General features: G+C 35.9%; 3 protein-coding genes across 3 annotated transcripts; 1 reads left to right on the top strand and 2 right to left on the bottom strand.

Moving 5' to 3' along the window:
• Window positions 1-2: 2 nt before the first annotated feature.
• LOC101266605 (protein SHORTAGE IN CHIASMATA 1) lies at window positions 3-10,234 on the bottom strand. Its single transcript, XM_026030401.2, has 8 exons — window positions 9,726-10,234; window positions 8,660-8,749; window positions 8,490-8,564; window positions 5,803-7,745; window positions 4,637-4,844; window positions 3,401-3,907; window positions 322-1,959; window positions 3-217 (listed from the first exon to the last, which is right to left on the bottom strand). The coding sequence occupies exons 1-8, from the start codon at window positions 10,056-10,058 to the stop codon at window positions 128-130; spliced, it is 4,884 nt and encodes a 1,627-aa protein (XP_025886186.1). The 5' UTR covers window positions 10,059-10,234; the 3' UTR covers window positions 3-127.
• A 928-nt stretch (window positions 10,235-11,162) lies between these two features.
• On the top strand, window positions 11,163-13,830 carry LOC101266908 (low-temperature-induced 65 kDa protein-like). The gene is made up of 5 exons (XM_004234399.5): window positions 11,163-11,317; window positions 11,391-11,609; window positions 11,720-12,472; window positions 12,566-13,480; window positions 13,564-13,830. Exons 1-5 carry the CDS (start codon window positions 11,272-11,274, stop codon window positions 13,608-13,610), a joined length of 1,980 nt encoding a protein of 659 aa, XP_004234447.1. The 5' UTR covers window positions 11,163-11,271; the 3' UTR covers window positions 13,611-13,830.
• A 6,203-nt stretch (window positions 13,831-20,033) lies between these two features.
• Window positions 20,034-21,279, bottom strand: LOC101250371 (heavy metal-associated isoprenylated plant protein 39). Its single transcript, XM_010319301.4, has 3 exons — window positions 20,888-21,279; window positions 20,569-20,650; window positions 20,034-20,487 (listed from the first exon to the last, which is right to left on the bottom strand). Exons 1-3 carry the CDS (start codon window positions 20,894-20,896, stop codon window positions 20,243-20,245), a joined length of 336 nt encoding a protein of 111 aa, XP_010317603.4. The 5' UTR covers window positions 20,897-21,279; the 3' UTR covers window positions 20,034-20,242.
• Between the last annotated feature and the right edge of the window lie 617 nt (window positions 21,280-21,896).

Raw genomic sequence — 21,896 nt, 5'->3', positions numbered from 1 at the left:
GGATTGTAAATGATCATGCATTTGATTAATAATTGATGTCCTAGGAATGTAAGGTCCTAATAAATTCTATGATTTACACTTACTGAGGGCTCAGTTGTATTGGCCCAGTATACCTCATATGTGAGAGTTAATATCGTCTTCCCAATGTATGAGAGTTCTTGTCATTCCATACCAGTTTAGTTTGCCCTCCATTTCCGCTTGTTGCAAAGGATAGCTCCTGCAAGTTAGTCATACTATGAAGAATTGTTGATGAGGAAAACAAACTATTTGAACAGAATCGTTGAATTCAGCTAAAGAAACAGAAAATCATTTCAGGCATACCCGTTTTGCTCTTTTATCAACGGGTGTCCATGATGAAACAGGACGATCTGAAGCCTTCTCACTAGAGGATGCTGGTAGCTGCATGCATTTCATACGCCTCTTTCTCCTAGTTACAGCCTCTTGGAAACTGTTCCCTTGGTACTTGTAGAGTTCCAGAGTAGATGGACTCTTTCTCTTTGTAACTTTTGATGGTTTCCCAGGGTACCCGTAACAAGGAGCAGATAAGTCACATGGGACAGATTGCTGACGTGACCGACTCTTTTCCCTGATTCTGTTCAGAAATTCGATTGTCCAGGGTGATCCTTGCTGCAATGGGGTGGATTGAAGTGCGTTTGAGAGTGGTGTTTCACCATGACTGGCTGCATTCTTTTCTTGCTTTGCCATGACTGGCTGCATTCTTTTCTGGGATATACCCTCATCTGGGACCCATTTCTGGTGCTTAAATTGAATCTTCTTATGATTGAAACCTGCATTTAAATGCTGTCCCATTCCTTGCCCAAGGTCTCTCACAGAAGTGCAGGCATCTAGGCTAGAGTCAATTTCCACAGTATTTAGAAATTCTAGATTACTTGCTCCAAAAAGGAGTTTTTTAGCAGCTGTAGGAACTCCTGTAGTAGGAGTCTCCATTGCATGCACCAGGGTAGAAAAGGACTTGTATTTTGCATTATGAAAGGCTTTGCCAGATCCGACAGTATCATCAATGTTAATAACCTCACCTGCGATATGATCTGTAAAATTTCCTGAATAGTTGTTTTGTCTACCCAATTGGTTCATCATACCCAGATCAACTTCCTCTCTTGGATGCAAACACACATCAATTTGTGGAGCCCTGAATTTATTTATATCACCACCTCCCATCTGTGAATTATTAGTTATCTGGTTGTCACAGAGATCAGTTACTTTAAAAAGATCTTTTGTCGGATAGGTGTCTAATGACTGCCTGTGAACACATGGTTCGTTGTCAAATGATAAGCTAGACTTCCCAAATTCATCAAAGAAGTTGATATCATCTGAAATTAAAGAATCTCGCAGGCCAGATGCTCTGGGATGAAGTCTGCCTTCAGAAAATGTTCTCGGTGGATCAAGATCATATACTTCCCTTGTAGGTATATTCAGATTCTCAATATCCCAGGTGGTTTTTTGTTTCGTCCTCCCATAGGTTCTTTTGAAATGAAGACTTTCGGAGTCCGGAGCAGAAGAAACTGAAGAGGAGCAATCTGTCATTACCGATTTAGAATCCTCCCGTTCCCCAAATCTGCTCAAAGCACTCAGTAATATGATGCTTTCATCAGGAACTTGATATTTTTGAACTGCATAAGTTCTATGTTCATGAGTCCATCCCAGAAACTCAGCAAGCAAGCCTGCCGAAGACAATATTGCATGAGCTGAGAGTGAATTAATTGAAGGAAATGCAGTCAGGAAGGATTCTGCCAGCGTTTGTGACTCAGGCATCTTAGAATAGAGCCCTCTGCTTGTCCTCGAGGAAAGTTCGATACACGATAATATGATCTCATCAGTCATCTCAGAAGAATATGAATAAAAAATCTGTATATCCATGCCCAAGCTAGCAGCAGCAGCGTAGAGCTCATCAGATGACTCCATAATTCCTGATATAAAGTCGCTTTCTCCCTCAAAGACCTAAAGAAGATGGCGAAGAAATACTATATATCATGAACAAAACATTATGTGTAAGCAGGGCTCATGCTAGACTATCTTGGTCTAAAACTATAATAAATAAGTGCTCTTATTTACACTTCCAGTCACTGCTACTTCTTTGAAGTAATCCGCTATATTCAAGAATAACCATGCAATGAAGATCATTATCTTGTGCTTATATCATCATGCCGTACACAAGGAATGTTACATGCACATGGTGATAGTGCTCAGTTTTCAAACTGTTCACCGAGAAAAAAAAAAGGTGTATCTCAAGTTGGTCATTGGCATCACATCTGCAATGCAATTGTGAACATCTGGAGCTAAGGAACAGGGAAGAACCGGGAGACTGGAAGCATAAAGAAATAAGTCTTGAGAATTAATATTTTAATTCCCCTTTAACTGATAAGTTCATGGAAGTTTCTCAATCTCGAAGTAGTAAAATAGGTCCACCAGAAGAAGGACCTACTAGATACATAACTCTTGCGATTTCCAATATCAATTTGCCACCAGCCTACCCTCTATCATCAGATCGTCATAATTTTTCTTACTCCTTCAATCATGTTATTCCAGTAAATTTGCATGCCTTCGATTGTACCGAGTACTACCAAACGACCATCTTGAAGAATATTCAATACTTTGATATTAGAAGGAATTAAAAGTAAGCTAGAGATAGAAGAACACTATGACGAAATGATGGTTGAGTGTGTCAAGACAAAGCAAAGTAAATGAGGGTGTCAAGACAAAGCAAAGTAAAGATCATTAACGACGTAGACTCTGGTACATGCGAATTGTGAAAAGCAGCACTGATGGAAGAAACAGGATACTATAAGCAATCGAGGAGTGTGTCTATCTCTTGAAGGGAACATAAGGCATTTCATTTTAACTCATTGAAGTGTATGTAAGAAGTGTATGTAAGTGGAATATTATAATTTGTAGGAATCACCTTAAACTCTTCAACTTAGTATTCTCAACTATCTCAGAGTCTCGCTATTGACATTTTAATCCTGATCAAACAATTGCTGCAAGTGCAATTAGCTGAACACAAAGCAGGGCATGAAAAAATGTTTAGATTTTTGTCCAAGTGGATTGCAAACTTTTAAGACCCTAGAAAGCTACATAGAATAAGCTTAGACAAGCATGAAATATTTTTTTATAACAAATAATGAGGGAAAAGTCAAAATAGAAAAGACATACTCATTTTTTCAACAATCCTTTTCTGCTCTCAAACACTTGGTTTTGCAGCTAATAATCTGTATGTTTCCTATGTTACAGGGTGGAAAATCATTCAGATATCACAAGTCCATTGTTTGTTTGTTTTTTTGGTTTTCCAGTGCTCTTTCTGAGATAAATGCAATGCATACCTTACATCAAGCACCACACTATGTAGGTGTGAGCAGTTTGGAAAGAAAAACATGGTACTTACCAGGATGCAGCCACTGAAAGCAAAACTGAGTGACGTCAAAATACTTGCTGCAATATTCTCAACACACAGAGGCAAGCAAGAGAAAGCCTCATCGGGGGCAGTAGCTTTCTTTGCAATGTTCTTGCAGTCATACCAAGCAAGGCAAGCTGATGCACTGACTATAATATCGACAGGCTGACGTAAATCACGCTCTACAACCTGTACTCCTTTCTTCTCGAGCGCAAGAATCTTTTGGTATGCAGTTCTCCTTGCAATTACCATTTCCTTATCAAAATTGTGTGTGTTAACTATAATAATTGTCTCAGGACAGCCATCCGTGCTTCCACGATTTTGCTCAGATCCTAAACTGAACACTGCATGTTGAGCTGCAGCAGAGCATGCTTCATTTCCCAGTAATGTCTCCACACTTGCACCCTTCAAGTTCTTTTCCACTGGAAGGAAATTCAGCAGTTCTTCAACTGTAACGTCAATCTCATTGAGAGCAGAGAAAGAGTGAGGACCTCCCCCCTAGAAAACGAGCATGTCAGAAGAAGTTCTAAACTTTGAAGCCTCTAGGAATGAACAAGAGGAGTCCATTGCTGCATATTTGAATTATCTACTTCTAGTCTGATCGACAGCATAAAATGTTGAACGCTAAACAATGCTCTTCTCTTCATGCAGTGATCAAAGTTAAGGTTTTAGGGCGATTTTATCAGAAGATAAAAGCTCATACTTCAACTGTTGAGAGTTTACCAGCATATAACAGAATATGACTTGGATGGAGGAAACCTCAGTACCATGTAAAAATGGAAATACATCAGCCACAGTGAGGTAAATATCCCACACGGGGAGCTCAAACAGGGAAGCAAGTCAATTGTGTTGAAGAATTATTTCAACCAAGCAATAAAAGGCAGACAGAGCACCAAAAGAATGAGGAAGGCAAGAAGCCCAATTACTCAAAAGTACAAACTCATACCTGCAAGATGAATAACTGACCATAATCTAACTTACAGAATTAACAACCACGGCGCCTCTCGAGTTTGGATATCATGGTTGTTAACACTTTAATGCAAATTGAACCATATAGTGTGACTCAAGAAAACAGAATAGATAAACAATAAGAATATTGAAAATTTTGACAGTCTCCAGCTTTCATTCCATTTACAAAAATTTGTGTTGTGCATTCCTTGGAAGGAAACACAAAACTATCTGATATTTTTCAAACTGATAGACATCAAGCAAAAGACAGAGACTTGCCATACTAGGTTCGTCTGTGTTGGGCATGTCGACGCCATCACAAAGTGCTTTTGCAACACTGGGGTCCTCCAGCTCCACCTTAAGGAAATGAAGAGGAGGAACTCTATCTGACTTAGGCAGGATGGAAGATACTTTAGATGATCCTTGTGAACCTCCATATTCCAAGATGATCTCAAATTTTTCAAATGGAAATGAGGCAGACAGATGCCTGGAAAAAAATGGAATATCAATTCATTTCTTTAAGTCTCGTTTTAAATTTAGGAAACTTGTCAGTAGCATTGTGGTAAACAATATTAAGAATAAATAAATTTGGACCATCTCAATGTAGCCAAACTATCTGTTGTCTGTCATGATACCATTATGGTGGACTTAAGATTTCAGCTCTGAATTCCCATCAGCCAGTTTAAGATTTTGGTAGAAGTTAAAACTAAAGCAAATAAGTAGTTTCATTCAAGCATGTTAGAGAGCAAAGATCTGATAGAAAAGACAAAAGAAAAAACAAACTAAACATCAACCAAGACCATCAGATATTCAACACTTTATAAGAATCGCAACAGTTCAAACTCAAGGGTTGTCTGTGAAGTCAATGTTCTTTTCTGGTGGTACTACCGCAGCATTCTAGAGCAATTTATCAAAGAAAAAATATGATTCTTAAGCAGAGAAGCAGAAGACCAGTAATATCACATCTATGGGTTATTGCTGTTAGGCATTGTACCATTTACACAGCTAAGCTATCTTATGAGAATTAACATCTTAGTTTTGCAGCTAAAAGGAACTACCTAGCTTTAAGTTTAGAATACTTTTCTCCTAGAGGCACAATAACACCAGAATTTTACAAATCACCCAATTAAAAGCTCTCTTTATCAGAAATATAGCAGCAATTACTATAGACTACCAAAATGTCAAGATGAAGTCTGAAAAGGTCAAAAATTATTAGTAAGTTTCCAACCTGGTTAAAAACAGATAACTTTACTATGTGAATCACTAAGGACTAAGCAGGCCACCTGTCAAAATGTTATAGTTTGTCCTGAACACAATTGGAAATAACAAGCAAAGACTACATCCTAAACACAAGGATTTGGCCAAGATACCACTGCAAGTTTGATCAGCCATACTATTGAACAGGCCAATATCCAAGCATATTATATGTTGGAACTACCACTTACTCTTGGGTTACTAAACAGCAATGTGAGATCATTTGCATGCTGGCATCTTCTAATTTGTAAAAATCATTCTTTTGTCCATTATGTGGATGGCTAAATGCAATATTCATGGAAGTTAATAGTTTCTTCAATGACCACCAGAACACTGGCTCAGCCACAACCAATATTTTTGAACTACCCTTGCTAACAAACGACTGCAGTACATCTTTAATAACAGAAAGTGATGGATGGAACTTATGTATATCTTTTTCACCCTTCTGATGCACATCCTTTATGAAGTTGTAGAGGAAGTCAAGTTTAGAGTTGAATTCCTGCAACCTTCTGTACAACTTTTCTATGTATAGATATGTTGTATGCAGATCATAGTAGCAAAGGTACCAAACCATCTGTTTGATTGCGCACAATGTGACCAATGATATTGTGTTATCACCATCCTGGAACAAAGACGTCCTGCACAGAGTTCTTTTCTTAATCAAGTTGATGAGCTTTTTCTTTGAAAGGCGAAGAATAGCTATATCGTCCACAGCTTGAGATGAATCCTGAGTCTCAATTAACTCTCTCCGTCTTTCAAAGATAACTTGAAAGATTTTCCTAAGATCGTCAATTAGAAGTAGAATATCAGAAGACAACAATATTTGATGCACCTTGATATTCCATTGCTGAGGTTGTACTAGTGTGGTATCAGAAGAGAGAAACCTGCTCTGGCCCATGGTATTGGTATCAATGGAACTGTCAGCTGGTTTATAATCTTTGTCTCTACCATACTCTTTTGGATTTAAGAAAAAATCAAGATCATTAAACTCTGACCAGGAGTCACCAAACAAAGATGCCTTTTTAGAATTACATTGGGATGATACTCCTTCAGTAGAGAACTTTCCGTCCTTTAGCAACTTAGTCGGCACTTCCACATTATAAGGCATGGGAGAAACGGCAGTGGCATTGGAAGGTAAACTCAACATTTCTTTGCTCTCCACTCTGTTTGGTTCTTGTGGACTATCACTAGAGAAAAGAAAGTCTGATACAAGCATCTCATTGTCGATGAAGTTCAAGCAAAGGTCAATGTTGTTAGCATCTTTCTCTCCCAATAAATTGAAGAAGTCTTCTCGACACTTGCATTTCTCCTCTTCCATAAAATGCCAATCTAAGTATAATCCATCAGACATGGAGGAAGACTGTGGCTCCAACTCAGATAGGATTTCCTTAATACACAAGTGCAATGACTTTATATTTCCATTCTCAGAAATTAGTGGCACAGGCAATGATCTGAAAGAATTATCCACAGGGATGAGCTCATGGGAAACAATCAATTCGTCGAAGTTCCTGAAATTCTCAGCCTCCCTCAACATCAGGTCACATGTATCCTCAACGTCAACTTTTACTTCAGACAGCAATTCACAAAAAGTATAAAGGTCTGAATCAAAGAATTGCAGTTCATCAAAAATGATAGGGCTACCTACCCATATTGGACCATCATTTTCTCTGCCTTGATGAATCACTGAGTTTTTCTCAAGTTCAATAATACTTATCAAATTCATCTCCAAAGAGAAATTCTCAACTTCAAGGCAGTCTGTTGGTAAACTGTCATTTGACAGGTGTTGCAATGTATCAAACTTTGTGGAATCCAAAAGCTCATTTATGTTGCCCATTCCTTCACTTCCTGGTGTCTCACGCTGAAGCTCAATATTTTCAAAGATTAGAACTTTCTCCTTTATAGAGTTTTCTCCCACAATACCCAACCCTGCCTCATCCACTTCGAGAAGAGGAAAGGCATATGTGCTAGAATGATGTTTCCCCTGACTAGAACCACTATCTTCGAGCCAATCAGAGCTTTTCTCCAGAAAAGACACAGAATCCATAAAAGACACAGAACAGATGTCATCCACTGAACAAATTGATTGCAGAGTATCAAGGGAATGTTGCAGCCTAACTTCAAAACCGGGCATATCCTGCAATTAGTGAACAATGATGGGCCAAACCAGTTAGTGAGCATAAACAAAGTGAAAGTAGTGCTTAGTTGGTTAGGTCCTTCCTTTCCTTCATGCAGTCAGAGAAAAGTAAATCAACATGATGGCAATGGAGTACAATTACTTCACAGTCCTCTACAATGAACAGACTTCAATAAAAGGTCACTATGTCTATGTCATTAAGCATTATTATTCCTTGGAATCATATGGAAAGGAAAGATGTTTGATACTGAATGATGACACATATTGACAAATGCATGGCCTTGGTGTTGCATAAAATATCCCAGCAAATTGTGTTTAAGAACCTTATTACATGATTCTTATATTTCAATAAGGAAGAAACTAGTGATATGGTTTCTCAAATGATGATTGGGGCCGACAAGAAAAAAGTAGAGGACATTGTCTTCAGAATCAGAGTCACCAGCTGCATATATATTTAGAAGAGATGAAAGAACAGACTATCTTAAGACTTGAGAGCTTCAATCCATGCATGTAACTAAAAATTATATCATATTCAAAATGACCAAGCTTCTTCCATCAATATGAACCACTGGCTTTTCATTTCTGATCAAAGACTTCTTCCTTGACAGAAAGGGAGGAGTTGGTAATTCTTATCCTATGTAGTTAATCATCATCACAAAAGTTAGCAATATAAACCAAAAGCATTTCCCTGCAATCATAAAAACTTGGATGCCAGAAGAACTATGTAATTCATCAAAATATTACCAGCTTATTTCCATCATCTGAAATCTCAGACGGAAACAGCATGTTCTCCTTTCCAAAATGAGGGATATCTTCTAGCTGACAACAAGAGAACAGACAAATGCAGATGCTTCACATGAGAATTTAGCTAGTAGCATATTAATTATATCTGCTTGATTGCCGGGATGGTTTACCAATTGAAGTGAGGATGAATCCAACTCTGGAATTTCAAACTGGACCATTTCGAGATTGTCCTTCCCCTTGCCATAGGAAACCAAACTCCCCTGCAATATATAAAAGCAGCCTAAGACAGGTGTAATTTTAATGAGGTAAGAAAAAAACTAGCAATACTCTTTTGCAATCAACTTCTACTCTTATCTCAGTTGAGATTAATTTTCTTTTTGTTGCAATAACCATAATTAGTTTTCTGAAAGACGATGCAATTCATGTACGCTTTTACGTATAACATTTTAACATAACATTAACTCATAAAAATAAAGTAGTTACCAACATAACAACACTAACTCAGGCAGTGCTGCCTTGGTGAAGCACGCGGAGCCATCATGAGGAAGTCTTCCAGAAATCTGAAATCTTATATTTCTAAAGATTTATTTTAATTTTGGAAGACCTTGACCTGTAGTTGTATGTTTGAGAATATTGGAAGGTTGTAGGGATAAATATGAGTTTTGAATCATGCAACTTGCAATCAGTTCTCTTATTATCATCATGTCTGCTCCATAGGCCCTCCATTAGAAATTTTCAAAATTACCATAAATGAAGAAGAAACATCTTAAAATCCTAATATAATCACATCAAAATTCTGTTAATATGCAGTATCTTTTAAAATTATTTCCAAACTAAAGGTGCTAACTATTGAGTCTCTTATTCGAGACTTCAGCTGCTTGCAGACGGGAGTGATTGCCTGGTTGGTAGCCAGTTTAGTGACAAGTCCAGTGTACTTGATGGCATGAAACTCCTGTTGGAAGTGACAAATCTTTAACTAAATCTAAAAATTAACAGCTAAACCGATGCAAATTTGGGAGAGATCCTCAATCAACATAAACATTCATTTTAATTCGACACTACATTTCATAAAAGCTTTACATCTAAAATTCTTCACTTCTAAGCAAATTAGATTCTCTTTGTAATATCAGCCTCTTACCAGATGCATCAATGCATCAGATAAGTGAATATTTTCACGATGAAGTTAATGAATAGCATTTAAACCCTAAACAAGTTCAGATTATTCTCAGCATTTACCTCTGTAGTAATTCCGCTTGTCTCCTCGAAACTGCAACTTCCCTGCTCGTCAACCAGCTTTCCGGCGAACGGCCGAGGATCTGCGAACTCAGCAAGTTCAACATCAATCCTGTGCGGAAAGACATATGAGAAGAAGCGAGATAGAGTTTTCTCAATCGGAAATCTCTCAATTTCAACATCGATACTAAGTGTTGGAAGTCCGTCAAAACAATGAAGGTGTTCAAAAATGGAGGCGTTCGGAGTAGGGAGGTGTGGAAGAGGGAGGCGGAGGAAATCGCCGGCTGGAAATTGAGCGGAATTGAAGTTGTCCTTGCCGATAAATCGAGTTCGCATGTCCCTGATTACTGTGAGGTTTCTGGGGGAGAGAGAACGAGTGAATATTTTGAAATGTAACGGATTGTAATTGAAAATTTGAAAATGGCGCCCACGGTGCAAATTTATTGAGTTACTTCCCGCTAAAATTAGGGGTCATCGTGGCCATGTGTTCTTTCTTGTTTCTTTTTCCTACTTATTGAGATCATGATCAAATGAAATAATCAATAATGTTGAGCACTATTTGTCATTTCCGCAATCTAAATTTTTTTAAAATAAATTATATTATAATTAAAAAATATTTTTAAAAAAAAGTCATGTATATAGTGAGAATTTTAATTTATTAAACATGAAATTGAAGGTTTCTTAATCTAAAGAAAATAAGAATAGTTTCATTTATCGTCTTCTTTCATAAGTCAATGTAATTTTATAAAGTGTAACAAATAATTAAAAATTTACGTTAAAATTCTAATCTATTTAACTTTAACACAGTCTATGAAGTGAAGTATGTGCTTTCTAATGTCTTTGTCCAGAGCTTCCATTCCATCAAGCTCTTTGAAGGAATATGCATATGAAAATATTTTATGTAAATCCTTCATAATTTACATATTTGCATATTAGTTAAGAGAACCTAACTCTACAAGAGTTCAACGAAACCGTGAAGTGAGCACACCTAGTAAACACTGAATTTAAAATTTATAAATTATACTTAAATATAATTTACAGTAATACTTCTTTTATTGTAATTTTTACTAATTAAATACAATTTTTAATAACATGTAAAACGGTTCGAGATCCAGTCATATCAAGGCAGTTTAATTATTTCCAACCCCCTAAAAGAAAACGGCAGTTCAATTATTGAGTATTAACAATTGAAAACCGCTTAAACGCGAGTAATATAATAGATCGAACTTATCGATCGGTATCAATAATTTGTATTGAAATTTGATTTAATTTAATAGAAATCAATTTATTTTGCGGTTATTTTTTAGGGCCAATCACGTAGATATAGAAGGCTGTAGTGTCCCATAAAGGTAGTTCCACGTGTCCTATAACAAGAGACGTGCTTCGCCGATTAAATACGTGTATCCTTCAGAGAACGCCACTGTCATGCAAAGGTGGTCAATTACTTCAATTCTCCATTCTATAAACTACCATTATCCTTTGTTTTGATTATACAGTATACACATTTCTTTCGAAAGCCAAAAGAATAACAAAATTTGCTAAAGACATCATGGAGGCACAATTGCACCGTCCACAGGATACAGGGTTGCACTCAGGTTAGTGAAAAATTGAGATAAAATGTTGTGTTTCATTATTATTATTACTAATTGTTTGTTTTTATGATTGAAGGAGAAGGACATGGTCAAGTTCATGATGAAGGTGATCATCATCATAAGCAATCGGTGTTGAAGAAAGTTAAGGCAAAGGCGAAAAAGATCAAGGATCATTTAAAACATGGTCTTGGACACGAGCATGGCCATGAACATGAACATGAACACGAGCAGCATTCACAAGAAGAAACTGATGAAGAAGAAATGGAGGAAGGTGCAGAAGTTCATGGTGGACCATGTAGGTTCTCAATAATTTTAGCACGTTAATTACTTAGATAGATAGTAGTTGTTTCCTGTATTATGACTTGTAAATTAGTATTTAATTTTTGTTGCAATTGATGGGATTAGATGCTATTAGGAGTAAAGATATTCCAAAAGAGGAAGTTGTGTCAATGGGCAATTTAGAGAATCCAACTAGCCCTAAGGAGGATCGTTATGATTCTAAGATGAAAAATGAAGACGTGCATAGGCCGATTTTGCAGAGGCAAGACGAATTTGCGAGGCCACCGGGGATTCACTTCCCCGAAGAAAGGACCAAGGGCATTGATGATTATGTTGGTTCCGTTGGAAAACATGAACATCAAGGACTTGGAACAGCACCAATAGGCGTAGTGGATCATCATACCGCTGCCGAGACTAAGGGCTTTGATCATCATGTTACTGCCCCTGGAGCACAAGGTCATCAACGATTGCAGGGGCATGAAAATATTATTGGAGCACCAATAGGGCTAGTGGATCATCATGCTGCTGCCTCTCACAGACCTATTACTACTGCTGCTGAAACTCATGAGACTAAGGGCTTTGATCATCATGTTACTGCTCCAGGAGCACAAGGCCATCAAGGACTGCAGGGGACTGAAAATATTATTGGGGCACCAACAGGTTTGGCGAATCCTCACGCTTCACACTTACATGAACAGATGCATATGCCACCTGTTGTTACCGACACAGGAGCCCGTGGCCGTGGGGAACTAAATGATCAAGGACTGCAGGGGCACAAATTTAAAGTACTAACAGGTTTAGAGGAGGATCCTAACGTTCCTAAAGACTATCCAAATCCAACAAACTATCAAAGCAAAGTCACCGATCCAACAGGCGCCAGTAAGTCATTACTTCTCTGTTCAAATTGCTATTTGACTAATTAATCCTCGTATGAGGTACTAACATAGATGCTATGTATTTTGATTGTAAAAGACAATGAGGAGGCAGGAGTTAGCCCGCTTGTTCAATCGTTTGAAAAAATGGGTGTGAACGATGTTCCGGAAGCAACACGAATGAGAACAGAGCCAAAAGCAGGGGATTTTCAATTTGATCATGGAACAGAACGTAGACAGTATACAGGATCACATGATCAATTTGCTCCACAAGAGTCGCCTACTGTTTTCCCCTCGGTTGGTGAAGATACTGAATCAATTCCTAAGAGTATGAATCCGAGCAATCCACAAGATTTACCTCAGGACACACTAACTGGGAAACCAGGTAGCTATACAGAAACTCTTTCATCCGCAACATCAGCAATTGCTGACAAGGCGGTTGCTGCTAAGAACATTGTCGCCTCCAAACTCGGGTATGGTGGAACCGAGGAGGAAACTCGGGTGACAGGAGGCGACGCGACGAAAACAACCTCAGCAACTGAATATGCACAAAAAGCTGCAAGCACGGTTGCAGAAAAACTTGCTCCCGTTTATGAGAAAGTAGCGGGTGCTGGTAGCACAGTCATGGCGAAAGTTACAGGACATGAAAACAGGGGAGGTGTAGATGCAGAGCATGAAGTGAGGACAGATAAAGGGGTGTCAATGACGGAGTATTTAGCAGAGAAGCTCAAGCCCGGAGAGGAAGACAGAGCACTTTCTGAAGTCATTTCAGATTCACTTTCAATACAGAAGGAGAAAACAGAGGAAACAGAGGAGGCAAAGCCAATGGGGAAGGTGACCGAATCAGTGGAAGTTGAAAGGCGATTGGGTCCTATTGAACCCAAAAAGAAAGAAGAAGTAGTTGGTTCTTCTGGAGAAACAAAAGTTGGTGAAAATTTGGGACAGGGGGTGATGGATAGGGTTAAAGGTGCTGTAAGTACATGGCTTGGGAAAGGTGCTGAAGCACAGGCAAATGGTAAGCAAACAGATACTTTCTTGCCCATTTTGATATATCTACTGGCTTTGTAAATTAATTTCGTTTTTGGGTTTTGTCTACAGATTCTGCCGCCAGTGGAGGCGCTGTTGTTGGGGGAGGGGTTGAATGATCAAACGATGTTTTGAAGTTGTTATAACTATGAATACTTGACTTCTATATGTGTTTTAGCCTAATTTTCTGTGTTTTCTTTATGTTGGTTCTGTTTATTGGAAAACTCATCAGGTAGCTGATAAAGTTGTATCTTTGCATATTATGTCGTTCTGTAAGTGTGTACTCAGATATTACATGTGACTTTGTGTATCTATATATTGTTGTATCTTTCCTTTCAACTGTATTAAAATTGAACTCTAATTATGTATCTGTTCAATTTGTAGCAACACAAATAATTTATATAGCACAAAAGCTGAATTTTCTTTTAATCTTGAAGCCTTCTAAAATTTAATTTTAGAGGTTGCTAAATCAACATTTTATCAGTAGTTGGGTTGTACTGATATGCATTTTTATAGAGTGGATTTTGATATCCGTGACCACTATTTTGAAGTTTATAATCGCTAATTAGTTGACATAATAAGTTGGTGATAATTTTTCGAGTTATAATTATCACTTTAGGTGGTGTGCACACTATGATTAAATGATTAATCAGTTAACTAGGCTAATAAATAATAGCAATATGAGTCATTATTACGCAAGTACACCAGTTTCTGTCGTCTGTTAATGAAAAAGTTGTGCCGAACTCTAGAAGCCATCAAAGAAATAAATTGAGTTCCTATTCAAAAATTAAAGGGCATACAAAAAAATGGACAAAGGGAACATTGTTTTACTAGGGAAAAAGTAAGGTTAATGATATGCGTTATCTATTTAAAGTCCGTTTAGATTGTGAAAGCTTTGAGAAATGGAGTAATCTGCAATGTGCAGATAGATGAAGATTAGAAGAAAAAGAAACTCATCTTTGTATTCTGTAAATTGTTAACTCTTTTTTTACTTGTAACTAACATGTTTAGTTGGTATTTATACAAGAAAGGGAAGAATATTTTGTAACTACTTTAACCACCTATTTACTAACTACTACTCTAATTTTTACTAATTACATAATGAACCTCAACTAACTAAGTAATGCCATCTTTAATACTCCCCTCAAGTTTGTAGGAGTGAACAGATTCAATACTCCAAACTTGGATAATAAGTATTCATGTTGAAACTTGTTGAGACCTTTAGTTAGTATATCTGCCTCTTGCTCTTTGGTATGCAGATATTCAGTTTGAATTAGACCATTCTGAATTTTCTCTCTTATGAAATGACAATCCAGTTTTATATGCTTAGTTCTCTCATGTAATACTGGATTGGCAGCAATTTGTATAGCTGACTTGCTATCACTATAAATGATGGCTGGTGTTACTACATCAGCTCCAAGTTCCTTGAATAATTTTGTTATCCAAACTACTTCAGCAACAGCACTTGCCATGCTTCTATACTCAGCTTCTGCTGAACTTCTAGATATAGTTCCTTGTTTCTTTGATTTCCATGATATTAGTGAATCTCCCAGCTTAACTATGAATCTAGTAACAGATCTTCTGGTGTGTAAACAAGCTCCCCAATCTGAATCACAATAGACCTTTAACTGTTTGTTGTTCTTGCTGGATAATAATACACCTAGTCCTGCTTGTCCCTTGACATATTTTACAACCTTAAGTGCAGCACTGAGATGAGATTATTTAGGTTGATGAAGAAACTGACTCAGTGTATGTGTAGCAAAAGCAATGTCAGGCCTGGTAACATTTAGATGCAACAATTTTCCAACTAATCTTCTATATGCTGTTGGATCCTCCAGTAGCTTATCTTCTTTTCCTGTTCCATTTATTTCATCATACTCCTTTGTAGTCAACTGTACATAAGGATCAATAGGTGTAGAAGCTGGTTTAGCAGCTCCAAGTCCAGCTTCAGAAATGATTTCAAGAGAATATTTCCTTTGATGCATGACAATCCCTTCTTGTGATCTAGCAAATTCAATTCCTAGGAAATATCTGAGTTCTCCCAGGTCTTTCATCTTAAAAGTATCCTGCAAAACTTCTTTGGTTTGTTGAATAAGATTAAGGTCATTACCTGTAATCATCATATCATCAACATATACTAGAAGTATAACCAATGATGTTTTTGTTCTCTTAATGAACAATGAATAATTCTGCATGACCTTATGTAAATCCCAACCTGATGAGTGCATCTGTGAGCTTCACATTCCACTGTCTAGGGGCTTGCTTCAAACCATAGAGGGATTTAGTGAGCCTACACACTGGTTTCTCCCCCTGCACAATAAATCCCTTAGGAAGCTGAAAACCTTGAGGTAGATTCATATAAACTTCATCAAACAAGTCCCCTTGGAGGAAGGCATTTGACACATCCATTTGATGAATATGCCAGTTTTCAACAGCAGCCAAAGCCAACACACTTCTAACTGTAACCATCTTAACAACAGGAGAAAAGGTTTCTTTATAATCTAGTCCCTCTATTTGGTTAAATCCCTTTGCAACTAGTCGAGCTTTGAATCTTTCAACCTCCCCTGAAGCTTGATATTTTATTTTAAAAATCCACTTAAAACCAATGGCCTTTTTTGTGTGGAGGTAAAGGTACTACTTTCCAAGTCTGATGAGTTTCCAAGGCTGAGATTTCAGCCTGCATGGCTTCAACCCATCTGGGATCTTTACATGCTTCTTCAAAAGTACTAGGTTCAACTTCATGACCAAAAGAGGAAAGAAATGCCTGATAGGACTTAGACAGATAATCATAGCCAAGATATTTGTCAATAGAATATAGAGGTCTGTTAGGAATGAGATGAACAGAAGCAACATAATCTTGCATCCATAGAGGAGCTTTGGTACTCCTTTGTGACCTTCTGACTTCAGAAATTTGATCATTAGACACTTCTGTAGATTGTTCAGTGGATTCAACCACACCAGATGGGGACACAGCCTGTGATGCTTCTAATGGAACATTAACAGAAGGAAACAAGTGTCATTCAGTAGTAGAAGAAACTGCAAATGGAAATGTGGTTTCCCTAAATTCCACATCTCTGCTAATGAAGAATTGTTTTTCCTTAATATTGTAGAGTAAATAACCCTTAGTAGTAGTACTATATCCCACATGAACAACAACAATACTTCTTCGTTGAAACTTATCATGTATATACATATTCTTTGCAAAACATAAGCGACCCAAAACTCTTAAATGTTGTAGAGTAGGTTTAGTTTTATAAAACACTTCATGAGGAGATTTACCATGTAGCACTGGAGTAGGTAACACATTTATTATGTAAGCAGCTGCAATTATGCAATGACCCCAAAACCTGATAGGAATATGTCCTTGAAATTTTATTGCTCTAGCTACTTCAAGAATATGTTTGTGTTTTCTCTCTGCAACACCATTTTGCTGAGGTGTATGTATGCAAGTTCTCTGATGAATAATACCTAAGCTTGTAAATAGTTTGTGACACTCAGCATTTACAAACTCAGATCCATTGTCAGTTCTAACCATTTTAACTACTGCATTGAACTGAGTTTTAGCAAGGATGAAGAAGTTTTTCAGAACAACACAAACATCACTCTTCATTCTTATTAGAAACAACCATAGTAATCTGGTACAATCATCAACTATAGTAACAAAGAATTTATGTCCATCATAGGTAGGAGTGTTAAAAGGACCCCAGACATCAATATGCAATAGCTGAAAGGAAGTAGTAGAAACAGTAGTACTTTTTGGAAATGGTAATCTATGTTGTTTTGCCAAAGGGCAAATGATACAATTATGTAGATCTTTAGAACATTTACTGGGTGAAATATCTAATAGATGAGCCAGAACATTGGAAGAAGTATGTCCTAGCCTTTGATGCCACAATAAAGCTTGTGTATCTGTGAAGTGACTTTCTTCATGAGCTAAATATGATGAACATTTTTCATTTGTGTTGAGAGGAGATATGGAGTAGTTAGGCAGTATGTAAAGACCATCATGTTCTCTACCAATCACCTTCACCTGCCCATTGGAGAGGTCCTGGAGAGTAACAAAATTAGGAAAGAAGCACACAGCACATTTAAGATCTTTAGTAATTTGTGAAACTGATAGTAAATTGAATTTAAATTCAGGAATAAGAAGAACATTCTTTAGAGTGTTTTGAGAAGTTATATTGCAGGATCCTATATGAGTAATTTGGTTTGTTTCACCATTAGGTAATTGAACATTTCTAGGTTTGTTACTAGGAAGTGGATGCATATGAGTAAGGATATCTGAATTATGAGTCATATGATTTGTTGCACCAGAATCTATTATCCAGCCATTCTTGACTGATGTTACAATAAGAGCAGCTTCATTACCTGCTGAGGAGCACTTAGCTTGGACTACATTAGCATTGTAGTGTGATGTAGATGCTCTTTCTGAATTTTCTTGTTGCATATTAGTTTGTCCAAGCATGTGTAGAATCTGATTATATTGTTCCTGTAACATAGTCATGCCTTTTTGATATTCAATATGTTCAGTGTTTATTGCTCCTCTTCCATAACCCTGACTTCTTGAATTTTCACCTCTATTAACACCTATATCACCATCACTTACTGCATTGTTAGCAGTAATATTTTGCCTCCTGTCATTGTTAAACCTTCCTCTTCCATGATACTCATTACTTGATCTTCCTCTCCCCTGATATGTATTGTTGGGATTTTTCCTCTTTCTTTCAAATCCTGGGGGAAAACCATGAAGCTGATAGCACACAGCTTGTGTATAACCTGTTCTTTTACAGTAATCACAAAAAGCATTTGGATCATAGCTAGAACTGTTGTAGGGTCTTGATCTAGGCACCATAGCATTAGTATTGTTTCCAGAAGTGAACATGGCATTTAGTTCAGAACAATTAGCACTACTAGAGACTTGTGACATGGTTCTTTGGCTTTCTCTTTCAATTAAGATTGAATATGTTTTGTTCAATGAAGGTAGAGGTGTCATCATCAATATATGTCCTCTAGCTTGTTCATATGAGTCATTCAACCCCATAAGAAACTGAAGTAACTTCTGATTGTGTACAAATTTCACAAATTCTCTTGAATTTACACACTCACAACTTGGAACAGGAGTTAGACTATCATATTCTACCCATATCTAGAGAAATATGTTGAAATTGAACTAGTACCTTGACTCACAGTGGCAATTTCTTTGTGTAGTTGGAAGATACGAGATCCATCAACTTTATCATATCTCTCAGCCAGATCTTTCCATACAGATGCAGCATTTGTAGAGTAAACAATGCCTCCAAGTAACTCTTTCGAAACACAATTCATGATCCAAGATAATACAATTGCATTGCATCTTTCCCACAGATTCACCAGATTTGGACCATATGCTTCCTTTTGACATGAACCATCGATAAATCCCAACTCATTTCGACCTATAATTGCAATCTTTAATGCTCGACTCCATACTGAATAGTTATCGGCTCCAGTCAATTGAATTGAACTGAGCAATACACCAAAATTGTCAATGGTGTTCAAGAACAGAGGATGATTATGGCTTAGTTTTTCCGGCAGCTCGTTATCAACTGTTGCCATGGATTCGTCTGTTGATTTGCACAATCGTTTACTGCCTCACTGGCTCTGATACCATGAAAGCTTTGAGAAATGGAGTAATCTGCAATGTGCAGATAGATGAAGATTAGAAGAAGAAACTCATCTTTGTATTCTGTAAATTGTTAACTCTTTTTCTACTTGTAACTAACATGTTTAGTTGGTATTTATACAAGAAAGGGAAGAATATTTTGTAACTACTTTAACCACCTATTTGCTAACTACTCCTCTAATTTCTACTAATTACATAATGAACCTCAACTAACTAAGTAATGCCATCTTTAATAGATTGACTTAAAAAAATAATTTTTAAAAAAAATTATTGATCTGTTGGCAAAAGAGGATGGGTAAACATTTTTTTTATCAAAATATCTGAGATACCCTTAAAGTTGTTAACACGATAAAAAATGGATATCCTTGAAACTAAAATTAATTTATACTTTATGTCCTATATTATTCTTTTTTGCTATGATATTAATCAAACACCTAACGAAGGGTCACATTCAATCAATTGGATGAATAAAACAAAATTCTTTTCATAAAAGTTGGGCTATTGTGATATCAAATTCAGAAGAAAAAGATGTTACACGAGGCTATAATTGTCCCAGAAAAAGGGCGCACTAAGCATTTATATCAAAGCTACGGTAAAATAACATATAATACAACGTAAAATATGTCATTTTACCATTCTGATTAATAGGATTTTTTCTATGGTATGTTATTATTATTTTATTTAGTATCATAGATAATAAAGGTGCTGAATCACAATTGCTATAACGTATGCATATGATCCCAGTATATTCTATGTTTAACATAAATTTACTAAGTTTATTGTTATATGAAACTCATAATATTTAAAAACATATTTGAATGTACAAATATACCTTATTTATTAGTTTGATATAAATACTTAAATATAATAAAAATGAATGTACTAACATTGAAATATACGTTGTTTATTAGTTTGATATAAACACTTTAATATGATTGTGCATGCCAACATATTGATGATTTTCCCATTTTTCTCTAATAAACTCAGAAGAAATAAAATAGATACCATCAATAAAGTTTCTCTTAACATTTTATTTTCTCTAAAAAAAAAAAAGAAGAAGCCGATTCATAATTGCAATTTGAAGACTTGAAATCACTTTGCTTCTTCTTTTTTCTCCTCTTTCTTTTCCTCCTTCTTCTCTTCTTTTTTTTCCTCCTTTTTTTCTTCTTTTTTCTCTTCTTTTTTTTCTTCTTTCTTCTCTTCCTTAGCTGGTCCCACTGATAATATATCTACTTTACCAACAGCTTTTTTCAATTTCTTCACCACTGCAACTGCATCCATTTCCCCTATAACTGTCAATTTTTGCTCCTTTAGATCTGCTGCTATTGAATCTACACCTGTTCAATTAAAAAATAATTCAATGTTACTGATACCAGATCTTCAAAAATCAGGCAGGGGCATTTTAGTCATTAATTTACCTAAAATATCAGCTGCAGCTTCTATGGCTTTCTGCTTTGTTTTTTCATCAGACATGGTTAGCACCTTCATTACAACTTTCATCTGATCGGTTCACAAAAAACAACACAAATATTACTTATTCAATAAAGCTCAATTGGTCGATTATCTGAACTTTTATTTTTTATTTTTCCGATAGATGCTAATTTTCAATTGAAAAAAAAAAAAAGCGAAAGGAAAGATCTATTGGAGTAGAGCAATCTATAAAAGGGAATTAAGTTTGAAAAATAAAGAACATACAAATATAGAATATGTTTTTTTAATTTTTTTTTTTTACAGTACCTGAGCCATTTTTGGAGAACTCGAAGAAGTGCTTTGGATACTTGATTGAAGAAAATGAAGAAGCTTTAAATTCACGCCGTTATTATTTTATTATATAGGGGACAAAAACAATGAGATGTCAAAAAAATAATACTAAAAAAAAAAATAAGATTTGGTACTCGTATTAATTATTAATTTAATAAAATAATACATATATTTCTACCTAATACTTAATTAGATCTTTTTTACTAATCTTCTCACTGGGTCTGTTTAAACATTAAAAAAAAATCTTTCTAATATTGATTTGGTTATAAGTTTAGCAATAATAAATATATGAAAAATGTTTTCAATAAACCTTGATTTAAGTGAAGCTATTTAACTATGCATTGTGTTAATTTTTCACTCGAAACTTTTTGAAAAAATATATGTGCAATTTTAACTTTTACATATATTTAATTGATTAAGAATATTACTTTCTTCATCCGGTTTTATGTGATAATATTTGATCGAGTACGAAATTTAAGAAATATTGAAAACTTTGAAATTACCTTTCAAAAAATTTAACTCACTTTTCTCTCATCATAAATATATTAGATACTATCTTTAAAGTTAAGTGGGACCAATAAGGATAAAAAAAATTGTACCTTTAAATACTTATCATTTACTATATAAGGAAATGTGATATTCTTTTTTAGACTGATTAAAAAAAAAATGATATTGCATAAAATGAAACGGAGAGAATACTATTTTTTATAATTTATATTTATATGACTACTTAATATAGGGTGATGGAAAATGAATAAACATTTTGGGTGTCAAAATGTGGCTGTGGAGAAGTCTTATGCTGACCAGAAAAATGCTGCCTAAGACGCATTTTGAGTGGAAATCTAGGCAGATTGCATATACATTTACCTATTAGGTCCTTCAATTTCTCCTTCTTTTTTTTTTTTTTTTTGATATGTGACCCTTGAGATCTAAATGTTTTATCCCCAAAAACATATATTCAAGCAAATAGAATTAATTAAAAACG

The sequence above is a fragment of the Solanum lycopersicum genome, chromosome 3 (assembly GCF_036512215.1).
Source record: "Solanum lycopersicum chromosome 3, SLM_r2.1".
Lineage (NCBI taxonomy): Eukaryota > Viridiplantae > Streptophyta > Magnoliopsida > Solanales > Solanaceae > Solanum > Solanum lycopersicum.
Note: the sequence above shows the minus strand (reverse complement) of the source record. Positions and strands in the feature narration are given on the sequence as shown.